The 14,512-nt window shown below is 30.6% G+C and overlaps 2 protein-coding genes across 8 annotated transcripts in view; one reads left to right on the top strand and one right to left on the bottom strand.

Moving 5' to 3' along the window:
- LOC117181706 (THO complex subunit 6) overlaps positions 1 to 5,844 on the top strand; it is a 19,515-nt gene extending 13,671 nt beyond the window's left edge. Inside the window, exons 4-5 of the mRNA XM_033374644.1 lie at positions 1,583 to 1,745; positions 5,388 to 5,844. Coding sequence (XP_033230535.1) covers positions 1,583 to 1,745; positions 5,388 to 5,699 — 475 coding nt within the window. The 3' untranslated portion in view covers positions 5,700 to 5,844. The remainder of the gene's footprint in view (positions 1 to 1,582; positions 1,746 to 5,387) is intronic.
- LOC117181704 overlaps positions 5,778 to 14,512 on the bottom strand; it is a 176,966-nt gene continuing 168,231 nt past the window's right edge. For all 7 annotated transcript variants that reach the window (XM_033374637.1, XM_033374638.1, XM_033374636.1 and 4 more), the window contains 4 exons: positions 13,481 to 13,942; positions 10,339 to 10,608; positions 8,586 to 8,859; positions 5,778 to 6,375 (listed from right to left, as the gene is read on the bottom strand). In XM_033374637.1, the coding sequence (XP_033230528.1) occupies positions 6,023 to 6,375; positions 8,586 to 8,859; positions 10,339 to 10,608; positions 13,481 to 13,942 (1,359 nt within the window). In that variant the 3' untranslated portion in view covers positions 5,778 to 6,022. The remainder of the gene's footprint in view (positions 6,376 to 8,585; positions 8,860 to 10,338; positions 10,609 to 13,480; positions 13,943 to 14,512) is intronic.

Genomic DNA, 14,512 nt, shown 5'->3' with positions numbered 1-14,512 from the left:
AATATCACTACTGTTACTATTGTTTATCCTACGTAATGCGAAAGAGTAGAATATAAGTAGTAGTTAAGTTAGACTAAGGATGGAATTGTAAATATATGTACTATCATTCCAGTTGAATATCTCATAATTTTAGACAAAAATTAATCTCTTTGGTTAAACATTTATTTTTTGAATAAAAATGTAATATCTAATATCTAATTATTGAAAAATTCAATGATTCTAGTTAAAGATTGATTATTTTTGGAAATGTAACTATTTCTTTGAAATTTATTTTTTTTTTGTGTGAAAAATAATTTTGTTTACTGAAAATTTAACTTATTCATTAACATTATTTTTTGAACCTAAAATTTATTATTTAAGTTTTGATTGACAATTCATCCTTTTTAGTACAAATTAATTCTTTGTTGTTGAAAATTCAACTATTTTTAGTTGAAGATTCATTGCTTTAGTTGAAAATTCATCAGCCAGGTTGAAAATTAAACAATTTTCTTAATTTGTTTGAAAATTACCTAATTGTGCAATTTTTTGCTCTGTTGTGTTTAATGATGTTTAATATGAACGTCATTCATTAAAATAAATGTTTACGTCTTTCGAAACTTAATTTTTTTTACAACTTGGATAAAAAGAATTTTTAATCAGAAGTATATCTGGATATTATTTTATATTCTTTTAAAGTTATTTAATTAAAGAATGAAATAATTACATTAAAAAAATGTATTTCATTATTTAATTGAATAGCTTTTAAAAAATAAAGAATAATGTTCAAATACACTGACGGTATAAAAAAATATATTTTTTAAGTTATTAAAAAATAAACTTTTGTTTCACGCAATTGGTATTATTGTTTCGCCCTCGTCGTGCATCTAATTTAATCTAATTTTTCATATATTTAAGCACTATTTTTAGAAGTCAAAAATGTGCAATTTGCTTCAAGAATTTTCTACGTATGTTCTTTAGTTTTGGATATGATGGTTACATTTTTTTTTGTATTAACTTAATATCAAATTATTATTTCTAGGTATAAAATTAAAATTTGTTCATAGAAAGGATCAAAGAAATTCATATGTTTTTTAAGTTTTTTTTTTAAATTTAATTTAGAAACTTAAATCCATTTAAAGCTGAGTATTCTGAACAGATTGATAAGATAATGGTACTTTTTAACCTTTCACTTAACGGGAAATAATTTCTGATCGACATAGGATTATATGCGATTGAAAAAGGTTATAATCGATAATAAAAAATGTAGAAATATGCTTGACATTTAAAATGTTTTCTTTAGCTTGGTACTCGATTGAAAAAACAATTAACTTTGACATACCATCGCTTTTAATTTGTAGATTAATAAAAAGCTGCCTTTTTCCCACATTAAATCAATGTTAAACTTTATGGTCATTAATCCACGAGGTAATATTAACTTGTTTGGTTTAAATTTTGAATCCAGATTTTTGGGTATTCGAACAAAACAAGCAGTGAGAGCAAATAATTTTTTTTCCCACCAAGTATAACTAAGAACTAACCTGATACGCATTTTGTGATTTTTGTTTATAAAATTTGTTTCTAACAATATTATATGGTATTTTAGGGGGGGACAATTAGCATCTGGTAGTGAGGATGGAACCGTGAGATTGTGGGATCTGCGGAAGAGAGAAAATACGAATATTTTACAACCTCATTTAGCTGAGAAAGTAGCCAGGCCAAAATTGGGCAAATGGATTGGTACAGTAGATTTTACGGAAGATTGGCTGGTATGTAATTTTCATAAGTTAAACCGTAAGTAAAAATATCTAAAAACTTGATTGAAGGGTTGCAATCTTCAAAATTATTTTAAAAAATCATAACTTAATGAAATTAGGTATACAGTAAACATCAAAATTACTTAATCTTTAACTTGATTGATAAAATTAACAAACAAAGGTCCATTGATTCTTGCAACAAATTTTAGAAAAGAAACTATTAGCGTAAATAGTAAACAAATAGCTGAGCTCGTAATTGTTTGATTAAATATAATTATTTGCATATTTTTGTTTGTTCTTCCCATTTAGGCAAAAGTCGTAGTTTTTATTAAATTTTAATTTACAAAAGTTCATTCTATTCCTTGAAAAGTTCTTCACAATTATATTTATCACTATTTCGTTGGAATTATTTTATTTATAAATAATACGTACAATTATTCTTAGTAATTTTTCGAATTAAATCAGTTTTCTAAAATGTTTTCTATTAATTACGAATAGAAATGTAAATAATCTTTCAAGGAATAGATTGAGATTTTGTAAATTAAAATTAATGAAAATGATGACTTTTACCTAAAGCAGAAGAAAAAACACATTTATGCAAATAACTACATTTAAATAAACAATTATGACCTTAAATATTTTTTATAATTTACATTTAGGGTTCTCTTCTGAGATTTGTTGCAATAATTACTGAGCCTTCTTCTGTCATTTTTATAAATCAAGGTAATGACTAAGTAATTTTGTACTTGACGATATACCTAGAAGATCCTTAATTGATTTTCTAATAGATTTTTGAAAAATGGTAGAGTCTCGAGTTATTAAATTTTAATTACAGGGATCATAGCCATTCCCCTATTTCTCTGCATCCCCCCCCCCCTTTTTAAATATATATTGTTTGCTATACAATTACAAAATTATTCTGTTGAATACTAGAATATCCTGACGCGCGTATAGTGAAAATTAATTTTTTTTCAAACATACATAATTATTTTACTTTTTTTAAATTAAATATTTTATTAATCAAGCTTTATAATTGAAATTACATTTTTTATTACAACTATAATATAGAACAAGATATATAGCTCTAGGTGCGCCTATGAAAATAATAAAATGCATCTGTATAATATTAAAGCACTTAAATAAATTATTTATAAATGAATGAAGAACAAAATAAAAAACTCAATGTATCTTAACACTCTTAAAAAAGAACTTGTTGCAGAAACATGTTGAAAATGTTAAAACTGGAGGCAGCAGTTGTTATCCAGTATAAAATTGGAACAGTTAAATAATATAATATATAGTAATTAAAAAAAAGTATTAGAGGTGAAAACTTTTTAAATGACATGTACAAAGTGAAATAACTAATTAAAAAATCGAATATTCCAAGTTGATCAACTGCAAAGTTAAATGTTCTAATTTAAACAGTTTAAAGTCAGAATTTCAAAATCGAGCAACTTGAATTTTAAATTTGTATAGGCGTAGGGTTGAGCAGTCGAACATTTTATTTCCTAATCTTACTAAAACAAAATTTACAAATGTTTATTTGACTGAGTTCAAACATTTAAATTATTGATGTTGTAGTAGGGGTGAAATGACAAATATTGGAAAGAAATTAATTATACATAGAAGTATCACGATTTTATTATTAATCATGGAATTTTTAAATGAGAAAATGAATTTAAACATATATAAATGGTTTATTTAACAACATTTTTTTCGCATCTTGTTATATCACCTTAAAGGGGGGTCAGTTTCAGTGTTACATAAGACTTTAAATGGGTATTCAACGAAATGTCGAAAATTATTATAACAGTCGGGTGTCTGTACCGTTGAAAATTAGTTTTTGTTTTGTTTAAAATTAATTTTTTTAATTTAAAATTTAACTATGCCACTTAAATATTCCTTCATTTTCGTTAAAAATTCATATCTTGGGTTAGATGTCTGTTTTTTTAACTGAAAACTATTTAATTTTTAATTGACAGTTTATCTTTTTTAATTTAAAATTCATGTGTTTTATTGAAAATTCGTATTTTTGGAACAAATTAATGTTATTTTTTGAAAATTGATCTTTACGGTTATAAATGCAATATTTTAGTTAAAGATTCGTCATTTCAGTTGAAAATTCATCACCTTGGTTGCATTTTTTTGTGATAAATAAATTTTCTTCACTGAAATTTTAACCATTCCTTTTTTTGTTGACAATTTATCTTTTTTAGAAGAAAATTCAACTATTTGTTTGAGAATTCATGTAATTTGTTGAAAAAAAATTGTTTCTGATAGAAAATTAATTTTTTTGTTAAAAATGCCACTATTTGATTAAAAAATCATCCTTTGTTGAAAATGAAATACTTTTTATTTGCAAATTTAGGAATTTGAAGCGATTTAAACTGAACTTAATGAGCATCCACATTAATTTTATCTTGTAATGTAATTTGTCAAAGCTTTCTAAATTAAAAATATCAATTAACCCTCAAACGGTACTCTCCAACCCAGCATACGTAAACAGTACACTGTGCGAATTGATTTGTTTGCAATGTTAATATTAAACATTTAATATATTGAACATATAATAAACAGCAAGCATATATCACGCATGTTTAACATATATATTTAATATATGTGGGGATAATCCGCTCCAGTTGTGTTTGCGTAAATACCAATAAAATGATAAAACTTCGGGTACGAATTCGCAACAGTGTACCATTTGAGCGTTAAATTCATGAAAACTGAGGGGAAAAACAATATTCCAAGTCGATTGTCAAGGATTTTTTCCCTAGAATTTGAGTAGACACCCTGGTCCTAAGAGGAAGAGTTGAAAACTGACTTAAAATAGCGCCACATAATATGTGGACGCTCGTTGTTTAAAAATATATAAGTTTTATAGAAATATTGTTTCTTCTTTTCTACAAGTCAAAATAAATTTGTAATCTTTCCTCTATTTTTTTTGGTTTTTCTTGAAAAGATGATCCCATTTCCCTCTTTTGATTTCCTAGTCGACGCTATTTACCTTGCCGCGGATGGGACCGTAGGGGAGTAATTTTTATGGAAATGATGTTCCCCCACTCTCGAGTCTAATCTTGATGCGTGGTGCTTGATGCGAATTGTTTCGCTCGCTACGTACGTTGCCGCGTGCAGATCAGTGTTTACAAACAGTGACAGTTCGATTTTCAGAATATATATTGTGCAAGTAATTATCTCACATTTGGTTCCAAAAAATTGTGATCACATTGTTTTCTCTCGGAATAAACTCAAATATAGGTTATCATTCATGAATTATTGATAAACCTTCGATTAAATTTGCCATACTTGAGGTTATCTCATGTGACAAGGAAATTATCATAAGACATAAATATTATGATTTCGAAATTCTTTTATAAGCCTCATTAACAAAGCATATAATGACTTTTTGCGCTTTAAAATCGCCTTAAAAGACCTAAACCATTGACGGCAACGTAAATAGCGAGAGGAACAATTTTCGGATGGCGAGCCGTAACGGTCGTGGTGGGGAAAGAGCTCGACCGAGAGTTAGGAGAAGCGGCAAGGTAAGTAGCGTCGACTGTATATAGTTTAATTAATTTGGTCATACATTTTATTTATATTTATAATACAGCTCTTATATTTAACGTAATCACTATAATCATAATCTATTAACAGCTCTGTGGTGGTGGGCCGAAATTAACCTTATGGAACATGAGAACCATGGAAGCAGCAACAATTTTCGATCTGCCCGATCAAGGCATCCATGTATCGAGCATCTACGAGGAAAGAATAATCACCGGTGGTGCAATGTCCCACGTTTACCACCTAAACTATCAAGGAGAAATTTTAGCCAAAGTACCAATTTCCAGCAGCACAGTGTACAGTATAGTTTACCAGGATAAACTTTTAAGCGTAGCAGGTTCCAGTAATCATCTCGACGTTTGTACAAATTTCAATTACCGCGAACTCGTGTTAAGGTTCGCTTAATATAAGAAAATAAGGTACATTAAAAAGGTTCTTAGGATTCATCAACAACACACTCTTTATATAATATCTTTTTAATAAATATATTAACACGCAGTACATTTCATGCAATGGACAGAAATTCTTTTTACAAATATACAAAACTTGATCTAAATAATTTACTTTAAGATTTTCATTTTGTCTAGGATTTCCATTCATTCTACATTTTTTACGCTGAATTTCAATATCACCCTATTTGAATAGATTAAAAAATATAATTGACTTTTTCTAATGTTTAGTTTAGGTATATTTGAAATTCTGACTCGAACTCTAGTAAAATTGAAATATCACAAGAAACCATGGCCGGCAATAACTGCAGGGATGAAACCTTCTCTGCCATCCCGTGATCTTACCCAAAACCAATCTTTGACGTGATCACTGAGTAGAGCTACGACATCACCTTTTATTACGCTGATGGCGTTGACTCCCTGACCCTCGAAATCATTTCTGATGACGAGCAAAATGTGACGGGACCCTTTTGTTTTAGCATTTGCAGCTGCTCTCAAATAGAGTCGATCGACGCTGCGTTCTCCGCATGTTGAAACTGCATCTCTCGAACCCCGTCTAACTCGAGCCGTCCTTCCGCGAGTTCCACATTCGGACTTGCTGTCCCTCAGTTTTTCGGTGTCCGTCATATTTCCTGCAACAGTTTTATTAGAAATAATAATTTTATGTTTGTTTTCGGAATCTTTATTTTTTGCCAGAATTCAAAAATAAAATTCCAATCAAGTGGAAGTGTGGAGAGTTGATAAACAAGTTTTTTTTTGTGTGCAAGACTATTACTCTCAGACTGTGCTACTTTTTTTTGCACGAGTTTCATGAATTTAATCATTTCTCTAAGTAGTTCGTAATGTATTTTTTTGTGAATAATTTTCTCCCGCGAATTTACCATTTTCATTATTTTCCTCTAACAATTTATCTAGTTTCAAAAGTTTATATTTGTTTTAGAGAAAAGTTTTCAAATGCTGTGAAATTAAAAATATTTTAACAAATTTATCCGATACTTTAAATCTCCCATTTTTTAATGCACTCATTTCCCAGTTCTTGGTCGGCATAGAGTCTGGTCAGTTATGAATAAAAATGACTACTTTTTTACATTCTCATCAGAGAAGGTATTCAATTTGTGTAAAATTTGACTTTTTGTCCACCCACTTTTTGTCAAATGTCCAAGTTTTGAGACCCCTTGAATCCGAAAAACAGGGTTTTACGAATGTGTATGTCTGTATGTCTGTATGCCTGTCTGTATGTCTATCTCGGTGAACACGATAACTTTCGAAAAAATTAATCTATTAGATTGCCCTTTGATACGCTCGTTTAGTGTCCTAAACTAAAGGTCAAGTTCGTTAGCCAGCCGTTTTGGATGAAACTTCAAAAAGTGGGCACATTTTGAATATTTTTGAGAACACTTTTCAAAATTCAAAAATTCTCTGTGCGGTTATTCATATTCATAGTATTCAAAAAATCGAACAATTTATTCTAATGACTTTTTAAAAAATCGAAAATTACCGGAGTTATAGCATTTACAAACTTCCAAAAGACACACGAAAATCAACATTTTATGCCAAATAACGCACGATATGAAAAAAAGTCAAGAGAAGAAAAATGTTGCTTTTTGAATTCCCTAGAAGATTATCATAATAACTTTTTGAATTTTCTTGAAAAATAAAAAAATTCAAATTTTGACAGCATACAAAATAATGAAAAATCCCAAATTTACATTTTTCGGCCAAAATGTGCAAAATGCGGTACAGGTTGAATACCCAAAAATTGTACATTCGAAAAAATTTTAATTTTTGACATCATTTTTTCAAAATTCAAGAATTCTTTGTACGGTCATTCATAGTATTTAAAAATTCAAACAATTTATCTAATAACTTTTTTCATAAACAAAAAAATTATTATAGTTGCATTTACAAAATATCAAAAAACAAGAAAATGAACCTTTTAAGCCAATTAACGGACTATATGAAAAAATGGCAAGAGAAGAAAAAGTTTGATTTCTAAATGTCCTAGAAGATTATCATGACAACCTTTTAAATTTTCTTGATAAATCAAAAATTAAATTTGACAGCATGAAAAATAATGGAAAATCCAAAAGTTACATTTTTTCATGCAACATTTTCACAGTATTTCAAATATTCTCAAATATAATAATGCATTTAAAAAAAAAAATATATATATATATGTATGTATGTGTGTGTGTGTGTGTGAGTGTGTGCGAGTGTATATAAATGTATACATAATTTAGAAGTTAAAAAACGGTAAGGCTGCTCAGTAGACCGTATGTGTAAAGTTCAAATCATAAAGAAAACTTTGGAAATGAGCAAATTCAGTTTATACGGGACAATGAAACTTTATCTGTTTTAATACCAATGCAAGCTACGAATTCGAATAATATGCATTTATGGGAATGATATAAAATTTCAGGGATAAACTCGAGTGCGAAGCACGAGATACGTGATGAGAATGTGTTCGTTAAAGACGAAGGAGCTTTAACAAAAGAGAATTCACAATCACCAAATTACTGTTGTCGATATTTTCACCTTTAGTTTTAAAGTGTCTATGCAGAAAAATCGAGCGCATAGTGCGAGGTAAATACTTTATCGAGCTCGATAAAGCGCGCAAACAGTCGCGCGCCCCAGGTGCGCTCAAATTTGCGAGCGCAGCGCTCGATGAGAATGTGCATGACACTTAGCCTCATTTTTAATGTAAAAAAATGAATTTAATAAATATTCCACTTGTTGTTGCTTCTTTAAAAGTCTGGGTTATTTTTTGCTACTTTTTGAATGAACGTGGGGCTATTTTGACTACTTTTTCGAAAGTCAGGCCTGAGGATGTAAAAATACTTGCCTAGTGGTCTGGGGAAAACATCAGTGGAGTCTTCCCAACAAGGACCATGAGTTGGCTGTGGTAAAGTTCCTAGTGGTAAGCAAGCAGCATAACCGACGTAGCCTTCTTGACCATGAGGAGTTTGAACGTATAGCCAAGCTTGGTTTTTGAAGACAGCGTTTACCACCGTTCCCAGGGGAAGACCCACCTCATCCTGAGTTCCCCCTTGGGTCTGATAAAGAACGGAAGGAAACGACAAGACCACTGGAATATTCGCCGGTCTTTCTATGGAAGCCTGTAATTATGTTATGATCATTTTTTATGTAAGAAATTATTTGTATTTATGAAATTCTTGGAGATGATGAAAATCCAAGAGGAAAGAAAAATAAGTTAGAAAGAACGAAAATAAAAAAAGAGGAAAAAAGAAGTCAAAAAGTAAATAAATAAAAAAAGAGTCGAGAAAAAGAAAGCAATTTCAAATCCCCTTCTTTCTTTTCGTTTCGTTTTTTTTTATTTATATTTTGTTTAATCACAATGAACAAACAATTTTGACTTCTGTTTATAAACACCAAAAATAAAACAAAAAACGGGGAGAGCATATGATTTTTCACGAAAATATAAGAATAATAGCAGAATAAATTTAATTTCTGTTTATTATAGAATTAATGTACCACACTTAATTCAATATGGAACACTTAAGACTCAGTGTTGAAATATATTGCATTATTAAATAAATATAAATTAACTTGTAAACCGGTAAAGACGAATTTTCAATCAAATGGTCGAATGTTCAAACAAAAAAGAATTAACTTCAAGCACAAACAATTGCATTTTTCATTCAATAGTCGAATCTTCAATCCAAAAAGACGAATTTTTTAAAGGGCATTTAGTTTTTCAACCAAACAATTGCACTTACTACCAAATACTTGAACTTTAAAGAAAAAGGCTCGAATTTTCAACAAAATATCTAGTTGAATTTTAAACTGAAATGATGAATCTTCAACAAAAAAATTAATTTTTAATAAAGAAATATAACTTTCAACCAAGTAGTTACATTTTTAATCAACAAAGATTAATTCTTAATAAAAAAATTCATAATTAATATCTCAGCTAAGAAAAGATTTTAATTCTGGATAAAAAAGTAGAATTTAATGAAAAAGATAAATTCGCAACAAAAACTGAAATTGTTGATATTTAAACCAAAAAAGTATTCTGAACAAAATAGATGTATCCTCAACTATAAGAAATTTATTTTAAACCAAAAAGTTACACTGAAAGAGATAAATTTTTACACCAAAAGGAAAATTCTATAGTAAACAGTCAAATTTTCAACCCTAAAATATGAACTTTCAACAAAACAGTTAAATTTTTAAGCAAAAATAAAAATGAATTTTGTACAAAATAGTTGAATTTTAACAAAAAAAGTTCATTTTCAAACAAAAACCCGTGAGGAAATTAGGATGTTCTCCCCAAGAGACCCTGAAGTGTTAGTAGATTTTTAAAAGTATTCTTTTATTGTGTTAAAAAAAATGAAAGAAACGGATTTGGGGAATGCCTTCTTTTTCTTTACTCTTCTTTTAGTATTATTTTTTTTTTAATTTGAATGGAGACATTTGAGAGAGTGTTGGTCAAATTGGATCCTTGGATTGTCTTTTTTTTTTTATTTTCAAGAATTTCGAATTTGAATTTGAATGGTGTACGAAAATAATAAGTACAAAAAATAACTGGAAATTTTCGTAAATAATTGAACCTGGTTAATTTTGGTAAAATTTACCTTTGTTAGAAAGGAATCGAGATCAGCAATTTCGTATCCGAACCTACTAGGTGGTCTAGTTTTATGAGGTCGTTTTGTTTTTCGGTGCCTGTGTTTATCACGTTCACTTGGCGTCAAAGCGGACTCTCGGGGAACGAGAGTTGGTTCTGAAATTGCTCTTTTTACCTTTTCTTTCACGTCCTTTTCTATAGACAAAATTTCCGGATGCTTCTCTAACTTAGGGTCTATCGTAGTTTCTAAAGTTCCGTTCAGTCTTTCCTTCTCGATTGGCTGCAAAAAAAAGGTATCCGTTTTTTGAGAATAGAATGACATCTTGAATTTTGCAAATTATATTGTTTTTTCTGGCTGAAAAATTGGTGGAGACACAGTAGAACGGAGTGCACGAAATATTTGCATTTCATGGCTTCCTATTCCTACTTTCATTAAATGAAAAATCGCGTATACAGCTTTACTCTACATGTCCCGCTTAGCCGCATTACACTACGAAAAAAGTCCCACTTAAATTGAATATAAAATTTTTGCACGTTTTAATTTTTCACCATAGTAACACTCTTTCAATTTTGTTTAGGAAAAAAGTACTAGAAAAATCCCTATTCATTTCTTTGAAATGTTTTTCAAACCCTATTAGTGTCACGCTATCTTGAACACTTTCCACCCCTCTCTTTCTTCGTAACAGGTCATCCCGCAAATCTTGAATCATTTTGGGGAACGTCAGAAATGTAAGCCCCTTTACCCTATAAGGGGATAAAGCGTGATTTTTCACGGATATAGGGGAATACATTAAATATATATATATATATATTTACCATATTGCACTCAATATGGAGCGCTTAAGATTTCAAGTGGAAATATATTCTATTTTCAACAAAATAGTTTAAATATCAACCAACAAAGATTAATTTTCAACCAAAAGAGATGCATGTTCAACGAAAGAGGTGGGGTTTCAAGATAAAAAAAGATTTTTTGGTGAACAGAAAAAAAAACATTTTTAACAAACTGTTTACTTTTAAAGTCCAAAGTTGCCTATTCAAAACAATTGAATTTTTTACGCGAAATAATGAATTTTGAACCAAAAAGTTCACTTTCAACCAAATAGTTGAAATTATATCAAAATAATTTCAGTTGAATTTTTAAATAAAAAAAAGAACTAATTTTCCACAAAATAGTTTATGAGGAGAGAAATATACTTAAAAATGATTACAGATACAAAAAGAGGAAAGTAAAACTACTAGGCAAGGAAATTAAAGATAAAATCAAATCAGTAGAAGATAAGAAAATGCAAAACGATTTTGAAGAAAGCAAGAAATTGCTTTATGAAGGGGCGTTGACCAATATGAAGAGTGGTAGTTTAAAAAAACAACACGAGAATTCTAGATCAATCTACAAATCTATACCCCCTTCCCCACATTACTCTTTCCTTTCACTCAACGAGTAAGTCACTCTTCCCCGATGGGACATCGCTTAATGGTATAATAACACTAGTTGAATTTTTAACCGTAAATATGAAATTTTAACCTAAAATATGAATTCTCAACAAGAAAGTTAATTTTCAAAAAAAAAAAAAAACGCAAAAGTAGGGAAAAAGGGTAATAGGGGACAGTGTATGAAATCTGTATTTAGGTGCAATACTTGTGCAATCAAATCACTAATGTTCATTTTTTAAAGAATTTCTAAAAACGTTATTCGAACAAAATTTTCCACTATGAGACTGTTTTTGAACTTTTTTGAAAGATGAATAACGGCTTGTCACATTTTTTTTTTATTAAAAGGGATATTTTAAGGGGGGTTCCTACTTTGTTGGGCCAAAAAAATCTTTTTTTCCTTTCTTTTTGCATTTTCGGATAGATATATGTTTCAAAAATATACCTGGAAAATTTCAAGTCAAAAGATCAAAATTTCGAAAGTTATGGACCGTTGAATAGAGCGGTGTCAAACGCGCTGGGCTGCAGCGGCCGGGTGCTCTGCGGCGGCAAAACTGGTTCCGATTTTAGGCTTGTTTTTCACGTGAATGAGGAAGGTGGCTTGTATGGACCTGGAATAGCTGACTAGGCGTAAGTACTCTCATTTTCTGAACTTTATTTAAACAAATGATTGTTGTAAATCTGATGTCAAATTCGTGATATCTGACCGCTTGAACTATGAAAGCCATATTAATCTTGGAAAAAAGTAATTTTGCAATAGTTTTTATTAAATAAATTGTTTCAATAATTTTTTATTGCAAAAATAGTACCAGATTTGAAATCAGTGATATCGAAAGCTATGGAAAGCATATGCATCATTGAAAAATTGTAATTTGTTTTAAAAAATTGTTTAAACAAATAAATTTTGCAAATTTGATGGCAGATTTGAAATTATCGACCCCGAAAACATACGAAATAATGAATAAGTGTAATTATATAGCTAAAGTTCAACATAATTTTTTGCGTTTTTCTCAAAACCACGTTTTCCGTGTTGGTGGAAGTCCCACAAGGCGCAAAAATTGAGCAATCGCTATGAAAATTTTTTGACATATTCTCAGAAGGTGTCCGCACAAAGTAGACTACAATCATCAAAAAACATTAAGAATTGTTTGTTTAAAAAAATAATTAGTAGCAAAAAAAAGTGAAAAAATCAATTTTTGTTTTCAAAATCTCATAACTTCCTCATTTTTCACTCTTTTTTCTTCAGTCTAGTCTACTTTATGCGTTATAGTGTATAGATTAAGAAAATATGTTGATTTTTTGTTTCAGATTTTTTCTACGGCGCACAGATCTTCCACCAGCGGGAAAAGTCGACGCCGACCACCCGCCATTGATGGGTCCCCCCTCCCCCTTTTTATGTAACGGCCCGACAAATTTTTTAGTGCTACAATAAATATGGACAAACAATTGTGGAAAATTTTAGCCTTCTATCTTTTATACTTTCCTCAAAAAATATTCCCAAAAAAACAGCCCGATTTCGGGCCAACAAAGTAGGAACCCCCCTTAATAGTTCTTTCATTAAAAATGCCAGCTGAAACAGGAAACATGGATTCAATTTTTTTGGTAATTTAGTTTACTGTTATCCTATTTTAGACATAAGAAAATTTGGTACTTCAGTGTTACTTTTTACGAAAACTTGACTTTATTTTTCCGAGGAAATTATTACTTATACCTATTTTTACCTTTTCGATTAGGTCCTTTTCGATCCTTTGGAGTACAGTATGACTTATTTCACTATCAGGATTCCCGATGTTCTCCTTGCCCCTATCTTTCTCTTTTCCTGTTTTAGCACTTTTAATGCTCTTAACACTCTTGACGCTTTTAACACTTTTGACACTCTTGACGCTTCTTCTAAAGGACCTTTCCTTCGCTTCCAAAGACAGACTTTCTCGATCAGGACTTCGATTGATGGAGCTGACATTGTTGGAAGTTGTATTTCCAGGCTGCTGTTGACCACGAAGGACCCACGTCAACGAGATCTTCGGGCGTAAGAGGGAGCTGGATCTTTGACCCATGCTCTTTGAAGAAGCCTCGGGTGTCAAAGGCCTGGGCGTTCTTGAGGAAGACGGCGTCGTCGGCGGTGTCACTACCGGCAGCGGACAATCCGCCACCAGGTCCACCGCCTGCACCGTATACTCATTCTCCTGGAAAAAATTAAAAAGTGTCAATATGAGTCTTCTAATTTTGTTTCTTTGCTTCCCAGGTAAAATTCCTTTATAGGCTCCTTTACAGAATCCTACATAGGATCTTTGCAAGAATCTGTACATGATCCTATGAGGGTTCCTATGGGGGTTCTAACGTATGACTCCTTCAAGTAAAAGTGACAAAGATCTTGTGTAGGTTCCTATACAGTTTCCTGGTCATCGTGAAATGGCTGACATGGGATCTTACCCAGGTACTTTAGAGTTTCTTATACGGGAACCTGTATACAGGAATAATTTCCATGTATAAAATGACACAGGGTATTACAAAGATTCCTGCGTAGAAACCTGTGCAGGGGAAAATTTTATTTGTCCAATTTAATTTATATTTATTTATAAATTCGCACAACTCTGATAAAATATTCTGAATTGTTTGGTTTCAAGTTTATATGTACAGGGTGGACACGCTGTGGCTTACATATATGGCGAGTTGAATGCTACCCGAATTGCATAACAGCAGGGCAGAAGCCATTATACAGGGGTATTTTCATATTTCGCGCCTTTAAAGTTTCA

This window comes from Belonocnema kinseyi, chromosome 10 (genome assembly GCF_010883055.1).
Source record: "Belonocnema kinseyi isolate 2016_QV_RU_SX_M_011 chromosome 10, B_treatae_v1, whole genome shotgun sequence".
Lineage (NCBI taxonomy): Eukaryota > Metazoa > Arthropoda > Insecta > Hymenoptera > Cynipidae > Belonocnema > Belonocnema kinseyi.
The sequence above is the reverse complement of the archived record's forward strand: the minus strand, read 5'-3'. Positions and strand labels throughout refer to the sequence as shown.